Source organism: Macaca mulatta, chromosome 3 (genome assembly GCF_049350105.2).
Source record: "Macaca mulatta isolate MMU2019108-1 chromosome 3, T2T-MMU8v2.0, whole genome shotgun sequence".
Lineage (NCBI taxonomy): Eukaryota > Metazoa > Chordata > Mammalia > Primates > Cercopithecidae > Macaca > Macaca mulatta.
The window spans coordinates 167,503,592-167,524,968 of NC_133408.1; the positions used below are offsets into that span (position 1 = coordinate 167,503,592).

The following is a 21,377-nucleotide window of genomic DNA, read 5'->3' on the forward strand; positions in this document are numbered from 1 at the left end:
AGGGTGTCCGGTGGCTGCAGGCGCTTCACACCGGGTAGGGGGAGAGCGTAAAGCGAGGCTTTTCCCTAACGTCACGGGAGCAGCTGGGAAGAGACGAGGGTCATTCTCCCCTGTATACGGGGCACGTCCTTCCTCTAAGAGACATTTATTCCTCCCACTAACAAACATCAATGGAACGCCTCACAAGCGCTAGACCCTAGCGACACAAACAAGAGCGAGACACACTCCCGATTGCAAGGAAGGCGCGCGGCCGCGTGGCGGGTCAAAGCGCACATCGGTAGGAGGTTCCACCAAGCTCTGACTTTTCCAAGTTCTCTTCATACTTTTAGCCAAGCTAAAATGTCGGAAGTCGAGTGTAGCGGGTAAGATTCCTCCAGGACTCTGCCTGCGTGGCTCCACCCTCCCAGGCCGCATTCCCGGATACAGCAGTGCCCACCTAGGTGGACATACAAATGTGCGCCCCTGCGGCTGGCAGGGAGGAGCGTCATGGGCGGGGTCAGGCGTGAGGGCGCAGCTGACTCCGCCCCTGGGGCTCCCATGGCCCCCCGCGCCCCGCGGCCAGATGCTGACGTGTCCTTTCCTTCCCACTACACCTCCCGACATTACCTACGCCGGCTGCCCCGGAAGTCCCGCCCCATACTTAGCCCATCCTCGCAAATCAACTCTTTCAGCGCTTCCTGGAACTCGCCACCGTTTTGGGGACCAAGGGGCGGGGCTCCGCGAGCAGGGTGCCTATTGGCCTGAGGTCCGGCGGGCTTTGGGCGCTAATTGGCCGGAGGGCGGTGGCGCTCTGGCACGCTTGCGCGGCGAGTAGAACGTGTGGCGGCGGCGGAGATCGCGTCTCTTTCGTTCCGAGTCCCGCTGCTGCTCCTGTGAGCGCCTGGCGAGTCCGTCCCGTCCACCCTCCGCAGCTGGTAGCCAGCCTGCCCCTCGCCTCGACTCCCTTTCACCAACACCGACACCCACATTGACACCTCCAGTCCGGCCAGCCGCTCCACTCGTTGCCTTTGCATCTCCACACATGGCGTCCTCCGCGCAGAGCGGCGGCTCCTCCGGGGGACCCGCGGTCCCCACCGTGCAGCGGGGCATCGTCAAGATGGTGAGAACGGGCCCCGGACACCGACCCCTCTGCCTGCCTTCGGGCGGGAGTCAGGCATTGACTCCACCTCCCGCCAGCCTGCTCCGTGTCCCATATCCCCTTTCCTCTGCCCTCTTCCTCACTTTTCATCGATTCTCCGAATCCTCTCACTATACGGAAGCAGACACGGAGTCCCCTTGTTCCTTGCCTCCCGGACACCTTGACATCAGGGGTCACAGTGATTTCCGAGGTTGCCGCATTCGGATCTCCTGGCTGTTTACCAGGACAGATCGATTACTGATTGATTGACAGAGACAATTCGTTGATATCTGTCCTCCCACCCCCCGTCTTTCTGTTCATTTTGACATATGCTGAGTAGTTAGCAGTTTTTCGAGATCCTGACATGGGCTCTTCTCTACGAGTACTTGGCCATCATGAAACTTTTCTGTTCCCACAAACGCTGTTACTTGACTCCCAAGTTTTCTCACTCTGTGGCCGTCTTTTCCCCTCTTTCCCTCCACCTTCTGTGTAGACCTGAAAGCTCATGATCTTTGTGTGCCTTTGACTTTTAAAAGGTTAGGCCGGCAAGAATCTTAGTAATCATTATTGTTCTCCCGTCCCTTAAAGATAAGGAGATAGGCTTGAAGAAGGCAAGTGACTTGCTTAAGGTCACATGGTGGTTTGGGTTGGAGCCAGAACAAGAGCCCAAGTGTTTGGATTCCTAGTCTAGTGCTCATAGCACTGTAGATTCTGCCTGATTTTATATACACTCAACTTTTTGAAAATTCTTGAATTTTGAATTTGAACCTGCAAAGTTTATTTTTACAATTTACTTCTAGCTCCATGATAATTTGATAATATCAATTCAGTTTATCACCAGCTCCCAGTTATCCTCCCCAAAACCCTCCCAAATCTTGGAACCTGACATTTCTTGGTTTTACCAAATTTTCTGGTTTATGATGACTGTAAACTTTTAGATGTCGTTTCACACTGCAGTTCTGACATTTCCGTCTGCAACAGCAAATATCCTATGTGATGCTTTCTCACAAAGCTCCACAAGTTTAGCTGTTGTAGAAAGTTTTGAAAAATTCTATTTCAGGCGCGGTGCAGTGGCTCATGCTGGTAATCCCAGCACTTAGGAGGCCGAGGTAGGAGGATCGCTTGAGGCCAGAAGTTGGAGACCAGCCTGGGCAACATAGCAAGACCCAGCTTTTAAAAAAATTCATTTAATTATCCCATGATCTCACAAGATTAAAATGTTCTGCAGCTTATGTGTGTGTAAAGCCGATTTTAAGATCCCCTCTCCCAATTTCCATGTGCTCATTTCTTAAGGTAATAGTCTGCCACCAGCCACGATTCTTGGGATTTTCAAATGCCTTTTCCTTTTGTTTATGTATAATGGAGGGTCATAACTGATCAGAAACTGAATGAGAAGAGAATTTCCAAGATCCGCATATATATTTCCTCCGAAATACTGACCTGACTCATGAAAGGATTATCCTAAAGTGGCTCTTCTTTCATTAGCTTTTTCATTTGCACTGATCTTCCCTTCACCATAGGAACAAAAACATCTCTTGGCTGTCCGGTGTTGGGTTTGGCGGTAAGAAAGAGTGGATCTTTCTGAGATTTCTCCTTGCTAAAGTTTAAATTGTTCTTAAAGCTCTCTCTCATTTGTGGAATGGGAATAGAATGAGGCTGAACATAGTTTTGTTTCTGCCAATGCTGGAGGCTTTTAGGGCATCTGGGTTCTGTGCAGTGACTGCCCACAGATTACCCCCATGGATACTGAATATCACCAATTACGTGTTTATTGTCATGTCTTGTGCTGAGTATTCTGCTCATATTGTCTCACTTATAATACACGAACAAGTAAATAATGATTGTCAGGTACATTTTACAGATGTGTAATTTGAGGTTTAGAAAGAATAGTTTACCCAAGGATAGGTACCTTATATTGGTAATAAGAGGCAGAGCTGAGACTTAAACCTGGGTCTGTCTGCCACGGCACATGCTCTTCAATATCATGCATGATGTCTCTGACTTCACGACTCCAGGGTATTACTTTATAACATGGAGGGTGGTGCATAGTGATGCCAGTGATGCCAGTGATGCATAGCCACAAATTGCAGGAAAGTGAAGCTGTCTATAATTGAGAAAAGATGAGATGTTACTCCTTGTTTTGTCCGGGAGCCGCTGTTATGGTAAGTGACTTCATTTGGTGCTTATGGTCTTCGCATAGGAGTATGGTGTGGAAGATGGTTGAGTCTAGGAAGTGGCATATACAATTCAGTGATTTGAGCCATCCATACTGAGTATAGATTGCACTGCCTTCTCTGACCACACTACAGGGGATGGGTGAGTTACAGGCAGGGATTAGGGGAGGGAAGCTGAGTGAACTGCAGAGTGACAGGCAGATTTGTGCCAGGTTTAGAAGCCTTGTCTGGAATGAAAAATTGACCACTGACAAATTGCTCTGTGTGAAGCTCTTCTGCTAAGCAAAGTTGTATTTTCCTGGAGAGTAATAGTTTCCATTGCTACTAGGAACTGCTTTGCAAGAACTCTACAAAGGAAGATGGAGCTCTATGACAGATGAAAGTGAAAAAGAAATAGTTTGATGAATAGGAAAACAGGAGACACTACTTTTCTGCCTTTTGGGAGAGAGGTAGAAATTGGAACACTGACCTACGCTTTTCATTGTGAACTCTTTGGATTTATCTGGACTCAGGCTGAGCTGAAGGTCTGAAATTGTCTAGGGTTGAAGTTTGCCGCTGTAAAGAGGAATAATCCTTCCTCTTTTTTGGCAGAAGAAAGTGTTGTAGGGCCGTGAGAGGTACAAGTTTCTTCTGGTCTCTGCTTTGCTATCCCATTAAGTCCTACATTATTTTGTTTAAGGTTGAAGAACTTGGGAATCCAGTTGTAAAACACTTTGACTAATTTTTTAAAAACGAGGGTGATGTTAACGCCTGTGTCTGCTATTGAGAGTGGGGGTGAAGGAACAGAGTTGGTTCTGGAATATTTAAGGAGGAAGTGGACAGTAAGTTGATACAGACATTTTGGAGTTGTTCTGTTACAGAAAAAATCAGTAAAGATGATGGAAAAACTGAAGATGGATTTGTATTTTCTGAGTTGGGATGAGACTTGGAAATATGTGGGTGGCCAAAATATAACCTGGATAAATATGTGTCTTCTATCAAATCAGATCTTATTTTCTCGAAACCCTGAAGGATTTAAAATCTGGGTTTCTTTGAATAATTTGCTTGATATTCTTTAACTGCAACAGAATATTGTCAGCAGATGTTAAGTAGATGAGGTTGGGAGAAGTGTTGGGGTACTTAGTATAATCGAGTCACCCCCCCTTAGCTTAGAGATGGCTATTTTCTCTGGTTTTACTGACCTGGTTTACTCTCTGTTCTTTTCTCTTTGGATATGTTCACATTTCTTGTCAAGCGTTTGCAAAAGCAGAATGAATCTTGAATTCTTGAATCTTGTATGCTTATCGGAAGCAGCCATGGAGGCAGCATATCTTATCCTGCTTATGGTGTGGAAGGCTAAAGGGAGGACGGACAGTGCCAAAACCCAGTTCCCATTTCAACTTACCCTCCCCCACCCACTTACTTGCCTCAGAAGGGGAAAGGAATGCCTCTGCCAGTCTTTTGTTTTATACTAAGAACCATGATTCTCACTGGGTGACCAAGGCAAATTGACACAAGGGAGGAAAGGGCCATAATTTTCTCCTTCAGTGGGACTTGTGCTGTCAGGTTGTTGTAAAGCAAGATGTAGACTTCTTGCTGGGTAACTTAGTGGAGATTCCTTCAGTGTACAACCTTTAGGAAATGCTACCTATAATTTAGTTAAGTATAGCTAAATGTTTCTTAGGTTTCTTTCTTTTTCTTTTCTTTTTTTCTTTTTCTTAAGACAGAGTCTCGCTCTGTCGCCCAGGCTGGATTGCAGTGGCACTATCTTGGCTCACTGCAGCCTCCACCTCTTGGGTTCAAGCCATTCTCCTGCCTCAGCCTCCTGAGTAGCTGGGATTACAGGTGCGCATCAGCATGCCTAGCTAATTTTTGTATTTTTAGTAGAGACATGGTTTTACCATGTTGACTGGTCTTGAACTCCTGGCCTCAAGCTGTCTGCCCGCCTTGGCCTCCCAAAGTACTGGGATTACAGATGTGAGCCACTGTGCCTGGATCCTTAGGTTTCTGAACTAAGAAGTGTGTGTCTTTGAAAAGTTCAGTGAGGGTAGAGTAGTTTGTTGACCTGCTCTTTCCTACGTGTACTTAGCTCATGCAGGAATGTTGCGGGAAGTCAGGGACCCCGAACAGAGGGACCGGCTATGTTGAAATATTGGGGGCGGGTTCCCCCAATTCAGGAAAAAACAAACAAAACCCACCTTTCCTAAGCTACTTGAAATATCCTTCTACTATTCCAAAGGATAAGGTAGCTGAATAACAATATTTTAGAAAGGCCATTTATAAAGAAGTACATAGGCCAGTATGGAAGGCTTTTCCCTGTGGTCTTAAAATGCCCATTTCCCGGCAGGTAAGCCTGGTAGCTTTTAATCAAGATTGTAAGTAAAGGAACACTAAATTTTTACTGTATCTTAAAGGTTTTCTGTCATTTTTCTGTCAAAAGGAAGCACCTATCTGGCTCTAGTTATGTTAGCAGTATGGTAACTAATGAAAGAGAATCAGAAGCAATTATACTTCCTTTCTTTCCTGAACAAATATTTTTTGATCATCTGCTATCTGTCAAGCTCTCTCTGGGCATTGGAGAAACAGAATTTAAAAAGTAGATCAAATTTCTGTCCTTATGGCTAATGGAGGAGTCAGACAATAAAGAAGTTAACAAGAAATAAGCATGATCATACAAGATAGTGAAACCAGGTAGGGAACTGGGACAGAGTGGTTGGTAGTAAGGGAGAGGGTGGGTCCTTTAGATACTGTGTTTAGGAAAGAATTCTCAGAAGATGGCATTTGTGCTGAGATCTGATGGACATCAAATACTAACCATAAAGGAAGTGCATTCCTGGCCAAAGGAACAGCAAGCGCAAAGTCCCTGGGGTTTCCACCATTGATGACTTTTTTTTTTTTTTTCTAGTCAGGATTTCACTTAGTTACCAGGCTGGAATGCAGTGGCACAATCATGGCTCATTGCAGCCTTGAACTCCTGGGCTCAAGGGATCCTCCTGCTTCAGCCTCCTGAGTATCTAGGAGTACAGGTGCGTGCTACCACACCTGGCTAATCAGTGACATGAAGTACACTGAATAAATGTTAAGAATGGGAGGCTGGGCACAGTGGCTCATGCTTGTAATCCCAGCACTTTGGGAGGCTGAAGCAGGCAGACCACCTGAGTTCAGGAGTTTGAGACTAGCCCGACCAACATGATGAAACCCCGTCTCTACTAAAAATACAAAAAAAATTAGCCAGGCATGGTGGCATGTGCCTGTAGTCCCAGGTACTCCAGAGGCTGAGGCAGGAGAATCACTTGTACCTGCGAGGTGGAGGTTGCAGTGAACTGAGATCGGGCCATTGCACTCCAGCCTGGGTGACAGAGTGAGACTCTGTCTCAAAAAAAAAAAAAAGAATGGGAGACTGATAAGAAAAAATACTTACTCATAGGCTTGTTTCTAATAGGATTAACACTAAGATCTTCTGACTATCAGCTAGTCCTGTGTATTCCCAAAGTCACTATTTTTCTTCTAATTGAGGGAAAAACATGGATGAAAAAAAAATGCCAAGAGTAGGCTTAATAAGAGCTAAATGGCATCTAGAACCTGTCGTTGTTTATGTTTCTGTTAGCATTTTGTTACTAGGTGGAATTTACTGCTGCTGCAGCCTCTGGCAGTACTTTTTTTTGCCTAGTTAGTGAAAAACAAAGTAGCATGCATCAGGGATCAAAACTATCTATCAGGTAAGAACTGGCTCACCCACCCTGTGGCTCATTAACATGGGTGGGAACTTCTGAGGCCAGTGACTAGTTCTGGCAATAGTGGGCAAATGATTTGGTGAAGTCTATGCCCCCAGTTTACTTCGAGAATGAAATTTGGGGAGCAAATGAAAATTGTGGTTTCCGTTTGTAGGTTTAGCAGAGAAAATTGGCCAGGTTATTGAATTGAGGTAACAAGGTTATCTAAGGCTTGTTGTCCACTCACTTCTGAGCATAGGCTAGCTACCCATCTGACAGATGTGGTTCTAACAGGGGAGTCTTTGGAGTCTGGTCTTTGGATTTATTTCATTTCTCCAAGAAGAGCATAGGTACTGTAGGAAATTTTGTGCCGTTATGAGGGAAAAGAAATGCAATAAAGGGATTCAACTGTTACTGGGCTTATCTGGCTTTTCCTCTTATTTCTTGCTGGGAGATGGGTACACACTTGGTTTCTGTTGCTACTTCCTCTCTTGGGAGACTGACATGCTTTTTGCTTTTGCAGTGGAAATTTATGTGGAATCACAGGTTGTGAACATTTGATATAGATGGAATGTTACGGGATTTCACTTATTTTCATTAGACTCAATATGATAAATTAATAATCTTTTTCTTCACTAATGTTTAAGAAAAAATGAATAGTGGTTTCAGTTGGTGTTTTTTAAAAGTTAGGAAGTTAAGCAACTTATGGGAAAAATAAAACTAATTAAAATGTTGATGTCATTTTCAGATGCCATTTTTGAAATGTGTAATCTATGATATAAACTGGCTTGGCACATTTTCTTCACTTATATGCTTATCATGTGTGATTTAAGGTACCATCTCCTCCCTATTCCTCAACAAACTTTGAGGCTCCTTGAGTTCTCAGTTCTGTTTATTTGGCCAGTAATCTGCTTGGGACGGTCTTGTAGCATCAGCTTCGTGTGTAACAAGAGGAATAAAGGAGATTTAAGGAACCTGTGCTTAAAGTTAGTAATCTAATTTATTAACTTTGTCCCTGGGAAGCAGAGTGGCAGAGAGAAGAGACCATTGGGCCAGAAGTCAGGGGACACAAGTTCTGGCCTGGGTGCTGCCATTTGGGTAATGTTGGGTAAGATATTCCACCTCAAACTGTCTTAACATGAGGTTACTGGATGCATTGTCTCTAAGCATCTTCCAGTCCCATAAGGCTGTGATTTTATAAGAAACCCTGTGTTACATTTCATTTAGGCATGCTGAAACAAAGCTGAGAAATATCATACCTTAACGGCTTGACTTTGAATTGCTGCTTATCTTGCATAAAGCACATTTTCTGTTCCTATTCTTTTTTTAAAAAAATCTTTATTTTGAGAAAGCAGGTTAGTGGAAATATGGTTTTCTGATGTGGAAGACCAGAAAGTTAGAATGAGACTAAATGATTGAATGGTGGAGTGGATAGAAGATAGATAGAAGTAAGGGGAGTTCTTGGTTTCCTTTCAATAGTGTATGAGGATAAACCAGTGGGAGTGTTGCTTGAGACCCAGAGGAACATGGTTCTGGTGGGTTTTATTCACCTAGTCCTATCTCTGCTTCAGAACACCCTGACATTTTCCTGGTGCAGCAGATCTTGAATTGAGAAAGGAATGGCAGAGGAGGGAACTTAGGGAGCCCCTGGCTCATAGGGAGAGTCTATCTTTTCCTGCTCTTGATTGGGAGTGTGCAGGCTAATAGGGTCCTGAACTCTGTTCTTGCTTGGAGCCAGAACATCTGATATTCAAAATGCTCCAATGAGCATTTCCTTTGAATATTATGTTAGTGTTTCAGATTTTGGATTTTTGGATTAGGGATGCTAAACCTGTATAGGAATCATTTTAATCAATTCTTGGCAGTTGCTCACATGGTTTCTTTACTTTTGAGTTTATTTTTTATGGTAAACTTTAAATCCTTTCTGGGAGTAGATTCAGAGTGAGAGAAAGGAGCCCAGTGATTTCCTAAACAGGTCATCGCATCAGGACAACCTAGAAGACTTTTCCCAGGCATTGAATTAGAAGCCCTGGGACTGGCCTGGAAAGGTCATTTTCAAAAAAAGCCACTCCTAGGTTATTCTGAAAGACTCAGTTTGGGATTGATCTGGGGCTGGCTTGTGAGATCCACTGATCTTGTCTTCTGTACTGTTTATAGTTGAAGGGTAGGACATGAATGATAAATGAAATGTATGTATGTGGGGGTGGGTGCACCAGAATTTTATGAGAGGAGGATAGTGGTTTCTCTCTCTCCGCATTTGTCTTGATGGTTCCCAGGACACTTTGTTTTTAATTTGTGGCTCAATATTGGGCTGGGGTCCTCAGGGTCCACTTATAGTGACTCAGATCCTATTCCTAGGTCACAGCTGACAGCTGAGAAGTAGTTTTATATGCCTGATGTAGGCCATATGCTCATTTTAACACTCATCTGCCACTTTTCCTTCTGTTTGCATAGATTCCCAGGATCTTCCTATAATTTGGCACCAATAACTTGGCACATTATTTCAATGGAAGTCTTTAGTGTCATTTACAAAACTAAGATTTTACATTCCTCACTTTCTGTTCTTGCAATCCTGAGGAGCCTCATCCTTAGGCCTTTTGGATCTCTCCTGTTTCTTATTCATAGGCCCATTCTTAACAACACTAAAACCGCAAATGATCTACTCAGTGGTCTTAGTCTTTATATTTCACTAGCTTGTCTAATATGGAAGTAAAAATAATTCTCAGGTCTTATGAAGTCCTTATGATTGGGGGTCACATTTACAGTTCCCTTGATGGCCTTTTTTCATTTTGGTCAACAGTTTTCCAGTTTATCCTGGAATTCCTTCAAAACGTTCAGGTGGGTGTCATCCAGTGTTAGTAATTGAATAATTGATATTTCTATACTCAACTTGCTGTTAAAATTTCAAGCAGTAGAGAGGTATGAAGTCAAAAACAAAAATCCCTGGCTGGGTGTGGTGGCCCACGCGTGTAATCTCAGCACTTTGGGAAGCCGAGGTGGTTAGATCACTTGAGGTTAGGAGTTCGAGACCAGCCTGGCCAACATGGCAAGACCCCATCTCTACTAAAAATACAAAAAGTAGCCGGGCATGGTGGTGCGCGCCTGTAATCCCAGTTACTCGGGAGGCTGAGGGATAAGAATCTCTTGAACTCGGGAGGTGGAGGTTGCAGTGAGCCAAGATCACGCCACTGTACTAGAGCCTGGGCAGCAGAGGGAGACACAGTCTCAAAAAACAAAAAAGAAAAAAACAAGTCTCTGCCCTCCTTGCCCCTCAGTTTTCTACCATTCATTCTCATCCTCCCAGCAAATGTCAACGGTATATTTGCTTCCAGAATGTTTTTATGCAGATACATACCCTCTCCTCCTTTTTTTGTTTTTTTGTGTTTTTTTTGAGACGGAGTCTCGCTCTGTCGCCCAGGCTGGAGTGCAGTGGCCGGATCTCAGCTCACTGCAAGCTCCGCCTCCTGGGTTCACGCCATTCTCCTGCCTCAGCCTCCCGAGTAGCTGGGACTACAGGCGCCCGCCACCTCGCCCGGCTAGTTTTTTGTATTTTTTTTTAGTAGAGACGGGGTTTCACCGTGTTAGCCAGGATGGTCTCGATCTCCTGACCTCGTGATCCGCCCGTCTCGGCCTCCCAAAGTGCTGGGATTACGGGCTTGAGCCACCGCGCCCGGCCACCCTCTCCTCCTTTTTAAAAGAAACTGAAATAGGGTCAATCTCTTGTGTGTTTGGCAATTTTCTTATTTTAGTAAGTTGTCATGACTATCTTTCTGTCATAGATCTACCTCATTCTTTTTTAATGGTTGAGCAGTATTCCACAGTTTGGATGTATATTATCTGTTTTTCTGTTGATGTATGTTGTTTTAGCTTTTCATAATTCTAAGCACTATTGCACTGACAGAACTGTATATCTCTGTGCTCTGATGCTAGCATTTGTATAAGATAGATTCTAAAAGTGCAGCCACTAGTACCTTTTTTGTAACCTTTTTTGTTTTTGATAGTGGTTGGGGTGCTTTACTTGTACCTTACCTGTTTATTTCTTACAGGTGTCATGTTAGATAAAATTTAGGGTAAAATACTGCTTAATAGTTCATTACTCAATAGTTTTTTTACGCTTGGTAGTTTTATTTCCCCGATAAGACTATTCCTGAAAGCCACTTTGCCTTTTCTATGGAGCGCAGGGCCCACCCAGCACCTGGGCCTTGGTAAATAATTACAGTTGTCCCTTGATATTTGGTTCCAAGACTTCCCCAACCCCCCCCAATACCAAAATCTGGAGATGCTCAAGTCCCTTGTATAAAATGGGATAGTATTTGCACATAACCCATGCACAACCTCTTTTATCTTATTTTATTTTATTTTATTTTTTGAGACAGAATCTCTCTGTCACCCAGGCTAGAGTACAGTGGCACAATCATGGCTTACTGCAGCCTCAACCTCCTGGGCTCAAGTGATCCTCCCACCTCAGCCCCCTCAGTAGCTGGGACTACAGGTACATGCCACCACACCTGGCTAATACATTTTTTGTGGAGATGGGGTCTCCCTATCTTGCCCAGGCTGGTGTTGAACTCCTGGGCTGAAAATGATCCTCCCACCTCAGCCTCCAAAAGTGCTAGAATTATAGGGGGGTGAGCCACTGTGCCCAGGCTCCTGTATGCTTTCAATCATGTCTGTGTTACTAATAATACCTAATACAGTGTAAATACTATGTAGATAATTGCTATATTTTATTGGTTTTTAATTTTTTTTATTGTTGCATTGTTACTCTTACTGTTTTTTTCCTGAATATTTTTGACCCATGGTTGGTTGAATCCACGGATGTGAGGGCCTACTGTACTTCTTTTTTTTTCTTTTTCTTTTTTTTTTTTTTGGAGATGGAGTCTCTCTCTGTCTCCAGGCTGGAGTGCAGTGGCACAATCTCGGCTCACTGAAACCTCCACCTCTCCACCTCTCAGGTTCAAGCGATTCCCCTGCCTCAGCCTCCCAAGTAGCTGGGACTACAGGTGCATGCCACCATGCCCAGGTAATTTTTTTTTTTTTTTGTATTTTAGTAGAGATGGGGTTTCACCATGTTGGCCAGGATGGTCTCGATCTCCTTACCTTGTGATCCGCCCACCTCGGCCTCCCAAAATGTTGGAATTACAGGTGTAAGCCACCACACCTGGCCTTACTGTACTTATTAATTGGTTGCTCGCCCCCCCCCCCCAACCCCAGGTGTCTTAAGGTCTTAGTCCTGACAGGTGGAGTAGGTCCTTTTTGGCTTTGTTTTTGTCTGCTTTTTCTGGGTCCTGGAGAGTTCCATGACTAAGGAAATTTTTGACGTCCTAAAGTGCAGATGACAGGTGGAGGTGAGAGGCAAAGTCACGTGAGAGAAGTCTGACTTTTTTCCTATTTGCAGGCTCATAGCTTTTCCTCTTTTTCGTTTTTCTTCTTGGATAAGAAGGTGGTATGTGATACTGTGATGTAAAAAGAAATATATATCTGGTTGTGGTCTTCTTGGCACAGAGCTCCTAAAACTCTAGTCATTTCTTTTTTGCTTTTTTGGAGACAAGGTCTCACTCTGTTGCTCAGGCTGGAGTGCAGTGGTGCGATCACAACTCACTGCAGCCTCAGCCTGCCGGGCTTAAGGGATCCTCTGGCTAATTTTTGTATTTTTTGTAGAGACGGGATCTCTCTGTGCTGCCCAGGCTGGTCTTGAACTCCTGGGCTCAAGTGATCCTCGTCCCTTCACCTCCCAAAGTGTTGGGATTACAGGCGTGAGCCATTCTGCCCAGCAAACAAGCCCCCTTTGAACCACACTTGAATTAATGAGTGACTCTGGGAAGCTCCTAAGTGTGAGTGAGGCCTAGTTGCTAGAGATCATGTTCAATCACTGATGGCCAGTGATTTAATAAATCATGCCTGTGTTACCTCCTTAAATGATGGGGTTTGGAGAGCTTTGGGGTTGGGGAGAAGGGGTAGGTGCTGAGAGGGTGGTGTGCCCAGAGAGGGTATGGAGGCTGTGCACTCCGCCCCCCATATATTACCTTAGGTATCTCTTCCATCTGGCTGTTCCTGAGTTGTATACTTTTGTAAATCTACTTACTAGTAAGTAAGCTGTTTTCCAGAGTTCTGTGAGCTATTCTAGCAAATTAATGAACTCGAGAAGAGGCTCATGAGAACCCCTAATTTATAGCTGGTCAGTCATTAAGGGTGGCTTGAACTTGGCATCTGCAGTGGGGGGAGTCTTGTGTGATGGCCCCTTTAACTTGTGGGATATGACACGAATTCCAGGAAGACAGTGTCTGAATTGAATTGAATTGAGTTGTAGAACACCCAGTTGGTCTCTGCAGAGAGTTAGAGGATTGCTTGGTGTGGAAAAAAACCCACACACAGTTGGTATCAGAAATGTTTATGTGACTACAGAAGAAAAACAAAACAGTTGTTTGTCCTTTTCAGGGTGGTAGGTTGTAGTAAGAATGACACTATCTGGCATGGAGAACACTCGTTTTTTTAGAGTTGTTTGGGGAGATGTCACTGGACCAGGGGATCTGGTTTGCAGCCTTTCTGGGTATTGGGAAGTGCTCATCCTAATCCTGGTATTGGTTTACCCAAAGTTTCCCAGGCTTCACATGTTTCTGTACTCCTACAATGGCTTTGACATATCACTTCATTGAGTTTTGGAAATCTTTTTGACAGTCAACAATTTTTTTTTTTTGAGGTGGAGTCTCTCTCTGTTGCCCAGGCTGGAGTGCAGTGGCGCAATCTTGGCTCACTGCAAGCTCTGTCTCCTGGGTTCACGCCATTCTCCTGCCTCAGCCTCCCGAGTAACTGGGACTACAGGCGCCCGCCACCACACCTGGCTAATTTTTTTTGTATTTTTAGTAGAGACAGGGTTTCACCATGTTAGCCAGGATGGTGTCAATCTCTTGACCTCGTGATCCGCCCGCCTCGGCCTCCCGAAGTACTGGGATTATAGGCGTGAATCACCATGCCTGGCCGACAGTCAACAATTTTTAAGATTTAAGTAATTTTATTTTTAAAGGCAACTTAAATTTCACTATTGAAAATGGAAAGTCACTATTAAAGAAAAAATATTCATGACACTTGTTAAAGATGGTAAGGCAGACTTTATTCAAGGTGGGCCGTGGTGATAGGTATAGGGACTACTGCAGTGGAGTCTTGCGGTGGGAGGGAGCGATTTAGAGGTATTTGTTTCCAGTCTCTGAAATAACTAATGTGATGTTATTTTCAGCCTTAGGAATTCTGTTCCAGGAGAGGGGAAATCACTGTTTTATAGCCTTTAATACAAAGACATTAAAAAAATTTTTAGTAATAACCCAAAACAGAATCACTGTGCCAAGTGAAATTTATCTACTTGCCTATCGGGACTCTGTCACAGGTTTTAATGAGAAAAGTGGTGCATTCTATTCCTCCCTGTGTGTAGGGTAGAGAGACACTCCCGAGTACCTGGGTCCTGAAATCCCACGGTGATCTATTATTGTGTGTGGTAATTACTTGAATTATTGCTCTTGGCAGGTGAGCCCTTTCACAGCCCAGAGGCCAGGAGGCTGCCTCTATCACTTAAAAGCTGAGTTATCTTGTTAAGCTGCTCTCTTGTGAGGGCTTTAGAATCTCCTGAGGCCTCCCCACAAGCTCTCAGCGGGACACAGGTCCAGCTCCTGGCTAAGCCCACCCTGCTCTTGTATTTGGCCCCTGAACTGTAGCTCTGGAGGAGTAACTTGCCATTATATTACAAGTAAGGCGGTGTGGGGCTGCTAGCCCGGACTGCTTAGTTTCCATTTAATCCTTAAGAGTTCCCATATTGGTGCTCTTAATGAAAGTTCGTAGGAGAAAATGTGTTTCTTTGATTATCAACAGGAGGAGAGCTGAAAGGCAATGTAGAGAGAATAATCAGCTCAGGACTCTGATTATCTGAGGAAAAGGGCCTCAGAAAATTGATTCTTGGAAGTGGTTGATGGCACACTAAGCATACAGTAAAGGTGGCCCCTGAGTCTGAGCTGTCCATAAACTTTATTTGAAATCTCTGCTTTATATGTTAAAGAATTTAATTATCTGTTATTCATTGGAAAGAGTGCCCCCCTCAAAAAAAAAAAAAAAAAAAAAAAAAAAAAGGCATGGACAGTCACAGAGCTGCACTTTAGTGATCGCATAGGGAAGGTTGAATATTCTGAATGTTTTTAATAAAAATGGATGAGCAGTCTCTTTTATGCAGTGCTGGGATCATAAGCAAGTTCCAGATCGTGCTGATATAGCTGCCTGTTTAATATCTTGATGTGTGCAGATCTGTATTTGATGACAGAGGGTGGGAAGGGGCAGGGACACTGGCATCGTAGTGGGGAAGGAATGACCAGTTCTCTTATAATCGCCAGCTGTGTTAGATGACCAGGGTCTTGAGTTTTTATTCCTTTATAATAATCTCCCTAGGATTTTAATAATGAGGCGAATCCTAGGATGGTACCTTAATTCAGCAATAAATGACTTTAAAATGTTTATGGTAGACTTGTGATTTGTACTTTATTTTGACATTAAAATTGACTATCAATATTTCAAATAGGAAGAATTTCCTATTTGAGTTTGGAAAATAAATGGGGAAAAGTCATGCTTCTCATGAGTATCGTAGAAGCTGACTTATTTCCTCAAGCTCTGTGGTCAGCTCTGTATATAAACCCGAGTAAGTATATTAGACATTCTTTAGAGATGATTCACTCTGAGTAATACTGAGTATTATGCTTAATATCACTATTTCTTTAGGTCAAGTTTAGGGAAAAGTGTGCATGACTTTACAGGAACAAACCTGAGGAAGAGTAAATGCAGTCATTTTCATTTCTCTAAGATATTTCAAGATCTCTGGTCGGCTTTCATTTAGTGGTATCTGGTATACAGGTCTCCTACCATGTTTTATCATTTTATTGTGATTTGATATTTTGTACAGTATATTTCACTCAGGCACACAGTGATGGCAGTGCTGTGAGGAGGAGAGATGAGATGACAGCAGCCTTGCCACTGTGGCTAGTAACGCAGTAGCTGCTCTCCTCTGTCCCTGGACCAGGAACAGTAGCTGCTGTGCTTCTCTCCTTTCTCTGGGCCTTGGAACTGTGGAGGAGGAAAGGGTCCCAGTTAAAGGAAAGGGTTGCTGGACTTAACGGATTTCTGGTGGTGCCCAAAGTGAATCTTTAGACTAGGGCCGAGTCCATCATTGTTTGGTAAACAATATTACAGATCAGTCGTCAAAAAGTATTCAGAAAGCACAGTCCTTGGAATTGTTAATCCTACTTGTGACAGGCACAAGAAGACATCTGTGTTACAGACATAGGCACATGCAGTGCTTAGAATAGGTCTTTATGTCAAAATCAGAGTGTAGAATTTGGTGTTTTGAGTGACTGCATTGTTTTCCATTATGTAAAATGCTGTTGATCAACTATACTTTGAAAGCACTGAAGAGTTAAGTTATATGACTGCTAGTCAACATGGCTACAGACTCAGGGGAAGAAAAACGACTCAGTTAAATCCCATCATCTTTCAATAGAAACAAAAGAAAAAGGCAGAATTGAAGAGAGGCATGTGCAGAGATCTTCTGAAGGAGACTGTAGAACAGTAATCACCTGAGAACTTGTTAGAAATGCAGACCCTCAGACCCTACCCCAAACCTAATGAATCAGAATCTGCATTTTTACAAGATCTCCAGGTGATTGATGTTTGCAGGGTAAAGTCTGAGAAGTGCTGTCCAGTAATTCCCTGCCTGTATTCCCCACTCTTAACTTCCTCATTCAGGAACATATGTTCTCCAGCAAATTCTGCCTTAACTTTGGCCTTCCTCAAAGAGGACTCCCTAAACCCTAGAGTAGATCAGATTGCCATGCTGTACGAATACCGTACTTCTCTCCCATAGAACTTGTGACAATATTACATAAGAGAGTAATTGTTTAGTATCAGTCTTCCTCTCTATGCTGGCTGCTCTGTAAGGGCAAAGATCATGTCTGTCTTATTCACCATGGTAAATCCAGAGCCCAGAACAAGACCAGGAACAAATAAGTATTTTTTGAATAAATAAATGGCTCTACTGTATGTCAAGTACAGTGCTAGACTCAGGAGACGACAAAAACAATTCTTGTCCTTACCACAGCTCATAGCTTAGTGGATTTTTGCTCAAATGAATGAAAGCTGAACCACTAAGAGCATGCGCTGCACTCACAGCTGCTTTACCTATTTCTCTGCCAAATGACAAGAGGTGGCCCAAATGTCTCTGGGACCTTCCACTCCCTCGGCATGATCTCTAGACAAGCATGCCCTCACCTCTTTCTCCCCTCATTTGGATTCTCCGTTTTCATAGTGCAGTACCCTGTCCCACCTTCTCCCTCTGCCCTCTTTAATGCAACTCCAACTTGTCTCTGCATCACTGCATCCTCCCCTCAGTAGTTTGTTATCTTTGACAACATTTGCTCCAGTCTGCTTCCCTCAGCAGTGCCTCCCTCCTCTTTTTTTTTTTTTTTTTTTTGAGATGGAGTCTTGCTCTGTTGCCCAGGCTGGAGTGCAGTGGCACAGTCCCGGCTCGCTGCAACCTCTGCCTTCCGGGTTCAAGTGATTCTCCTGCCTTAGCCCGCCAAGTAGCTGGGACTACAGGCGCCCACCACCACAACCAGCTCATTTTTGTATTTTTAGTAGAGATGGGGTTTCACCATGTTGGCCAGGCTCGTCTGGAACTCTTGAGCTCAGGTGATCCACCCACCTTGGCCTCCCAAAATGCTGGGATTACAGGTGTGAGCCACCACGCTCGGCCAGCGGTTCCCTTTTGACAGTATGTCAAATTTCCCTTGTTACCCACTTCAGTAATGTTTTACCTAACTCATTTCTAACCACTCAATTGATTATTTCCTGTGAGCTGTCAAGCCTACTCTGTTCTCAACCAAAACCACTCAAATCTATACGATATCCCTGAGCACTTCGGAGAATCTCTTAATTAACTGTTCAATATTCAATTGTCTTCCCACTTTCCTCAGTCACTACCTATATGTTCCAAAGGGATACTTGGTGTCTGAGCAAATGCTATAATCTCTTCTATGATTATATTCTCCACGAGTCTTATATTGTTCTTGCTTCTTAGGCAAGATTCTCTCAGTAGATTTGCCCCAAAGGATATATCCAATACCATGGTAACAAAAATATATCTAAATGCCTACACTGCTAGCAATGACAGTGTAGTAGTATTTCCTTCCTGTCCACTCCATGTACTGTGCTGGCAAAAAATATTACTCTGTTACCTTTGTGTTTTGATCCAGACAGCCTGCATTTTAGAGAAGATCAAAGGTATAGGGACAGGAGGAGGAAGTCTTAGGATTTGATAAGGAAAAACGGAAATAAAATTCAGCATCTTGAAGATTAACATAGAGAATTTCTCTTGGCATTCTCAAAGCATCTTTTCTCTTTGTTTCTAGTTTAGACTGGAGGACTTAGGCATTGTTATTTATTTATTTAACTAATTCTAATTTTTTTTTTTTTTTTGAGACAGAGTCTGTCACCCAGGCTGGAGTGCAGTGGCGTGATCTTGGCTCACTGCAACCTCTGTGTCCTGGGTTCAAGTGATTCTTGTGTCTCACCCTTCTGAGTAGCTGGGATCACAGGCATGTGCCACTACATCTGGCAAATTTTTCTATTTGTAGTAGAGACAGTTTCACCATGTTGGCTAGGCTGGCCTTGAACTCCTGATCTCAGATTATCTGCCTGCCTCAGCCTCCCAAAGTGCTAGGATTACAGGCATGAGCTACCATGCCTGGCCTAATTTTAATTTTTTTTAAAAAGATGCCTGTGTTGCCCAGGCTGATCTTGAACTCCTTGGCTCAAGCCACCCTCCCACCTCAGCCTCCAGAGTAGCTGGGATTACAAATGTGAGCCACTGCTCCTGGTTCTCACACATTGTTTTTGATAATATGATTCTTTTTTGAAAATAAAGACAGCCAACTCTCAAGAGTAAAGGGTTTGTAGCCAGATTAGAAAACTTCACTTAAACCAAAAATAGATTTAATGGTCTTGCCTCTTATAGAAAGTTCTCAGTTACTTTAACTCTGAACTTCCATGACTTGTTTCTCAAATCTTTTGAGACACTAAGGGGTTTCTAGCTTTTCTGAATATAACACCTAATTAGATCACATTTATTTATTTATTTTTATTTTTAATTTTTCTGTAGTAATGGGTCTCACTTTATTGACTTAGCTGGTCTTGAAATCCTGGCTCCAAGAGATCTTCTTGCCTTGACCTCCCAAAGTGCTGGGATTATAGGTGTGAGCCATTGCACTCAACCATAGATCACGTTTATATGCAATTAAAAGAAAAAAAAAAACCATGAGATAATTGGCATAGGAAGGAAAAGGGATATCTCTAAAACCCAAGATTTTTTTGGGGCAGTAGTCTTTTTGAACAGCACACTCAGAAAGTTTGAATTCTGTGATTTGAAAGCGTCTATCATTTTATTTCATTTGGAAAAGATAAACACTGCATGGATCACACAGGAAGATGTATGGTCCATGCAACATAATAATAGTTTGATATTGAAATTCTTAGAAGCTGTATGTGCATGGAGAGAGGGAGGACTGGGCTTAAACACCTTTCAAGTATCTTGAAAGGTGTTTAAAAAAACTTCTTATTGTGAAATAATTTCAAACTTTGAGAAAAGTTAGAATAATAGAGATAACTCCTGTATCCCCTTTAGCAAGAGTCCTTAACTGCCTTATCATCCTCTCTATGTTTATTACATCCAATCATTATTCATTCACAGTAGTTATATTCTATAAAGTTGCAAACACTGTGAATCTATGAGTATTGATGGTTAGGTCCCTTCAAGCTTCTGGTCGCATTTTCATCAACTGATCAATACCTGCCCTTGTTCTTTGTGCTCGCTCCTGGTTTGTTTGTTTGTTTGTTTGGAGGTGGAGTCTTTCTATGTTGCCCAGGCTGGAGTGCAGTGGCTCTTCATAGGCTGAATCATCATAGTACACTGTAGCCTTGAACTCCTGGCTTCAAGTAATTCTCCTGCCTCAGCCTCCCAAGTAGCTGAAACTACTTGCAGGTGCCACTGTGCTTGGCTATTTGTGCGCCTCTGTATAAAGACACTTTGTTTAATATTTTTTTTTGATACTTTAACTTGGAACTCAAAGCCAGTAGCACTGTAACTCACGACTGAATGTAGTTTATCTGTCACTTATCTATTTTCTCTGTAAGGTATATCACAACAGCTTTCTTGTGCTAGGAATACTAGACAGCAAGTCAGAACTACCCTTCAGGGCTATTTTAAACAGTGAAGTCAACAATAGTACTAAAATGTAAAACATGCGGCACTAAATAGACCACATAAAGAACACTTGTTTACTGTGTGAAAGCTGAAACAAGAAGGCAGAGCATTTCCCTGCTGGGAACGAGGACATCAGGCAACTCAAGTTTTTGCTACTTTGTGCATGTACATGCCCGTAAATGACAGTAACAGTACTGAGAGGGGGTTACAAATATATTATAGTGAGTAGGCAAATTTGAAAATTCAGAATCTGAACAGTGAGGATCTTCTGTATTATTTTTTTCTGAATTATTTGAAAGTAATCTGCAGATATGGTATCCCATATACCATATCCCTTTAATACTTTAGTACTTCTAAGTATTGTCTTAAAACCGAGGATATTCATCTATATGAACACAATAAAACCATCAAGATCAGATATTAACGTGGTTATGGCAGGGTGCAGTGGCTCATGCCTGTAATCCTAGCACTTTGGGAGGCTGAGGCAGGAGGCAGGCGGATTACTTGAGGTCAGGAGTTCAAGACCAACCTGTTCAACATGATAAAATCCTGTCTCTACTAAAAATACAAAAAAGTAGCTGAGCGTGCTGGCATGCATCTGTAGTCCAGCTACTCGGGGGGCTGAGACTGGAGAATCCCTTGAACCCAGGAGGCGGAGGTTGCAGTGAGCCGAGATCGCACCACTGCACTCCAGCCTGGGTGACAGAGCAAGACTCCATCCCAAAAAAGAAAAAAAAAAAAAAAAAAAAGAAAAAGAGATTAACATAGATACAATACTGCCATCCAACCGGCAAACTCCCTTCAGATTTTGCTGGTTACCCCAGGGTCACCTATTAGCTGCCGTGTCTCTCGTTTCCTTCATTCAGGAATAATTCCTCAGTCTTTCCTTGATTTTCATGATCCTGACATTTTTTCCAAGAGTTACTTTATAGAATGTGCCTCGTCATGAGTTTGTCTGTTGCTTCCTTATGATTGAATTTAAGACTCTAATTTTGCATCCTGGCTAACATGGTGAAATCCCGTCTCTACTAAAAAAAAATTACAAAAAACTAGCCGGGTGAGGTGGCGGGTGCCTGTAGTCGCAGCTACTCAGGAGGCTGAGGGAGGAG

At 43.2% G+C, this 21,377-nt stretch overlaps 1 protein-coding gene and 1 long non-coding RNA gene across 6 annotated transcripts in view; one reads left to right on the forward strand and one right to left on the reverse strand.

Annotated features, from left to right (window-relative positions):
* The first annotated feature begins 795 nt into the window (after positions 1-795).
* SND1 (staphylococcal nuclease and tudor domain containing 1) overlaps positions 796-21,377 on the forward strand; it is a 439,060-nt gene continuing 418,478 nt past the window's right edge. For all 5 annotated transcript variants that reach the window (XR_013415510.1, XM_077997257.1, XM_077997256.1 and 2 more), the window contains exon 1: positions 796-1,099. Coding sequence is in view for 1 of the 5 variants with exons in the window: in XM_015134853.3 (XP_014990339.1) it covers positions 1,022-1,099 (78 nt within the window). In the remaining 4 variants the exon portion in view is untranslated. The remainder of the gene's footprint in view (positions 1,100-21,377) is intronic.
* LOC144339921 (uncharacterized) lies at positions 14,073-19,513 on the reverse strand. The gene is made up of 2 exons (XR_013415514.1): positions 18,538-19,513; positions 14,073-17,538 (listed from the first exon to the last, which is right to left on the reverse strand). It is a non-coding gene; the product is annotated as an uncharacterized LOC144339921 (long non-coding RNA).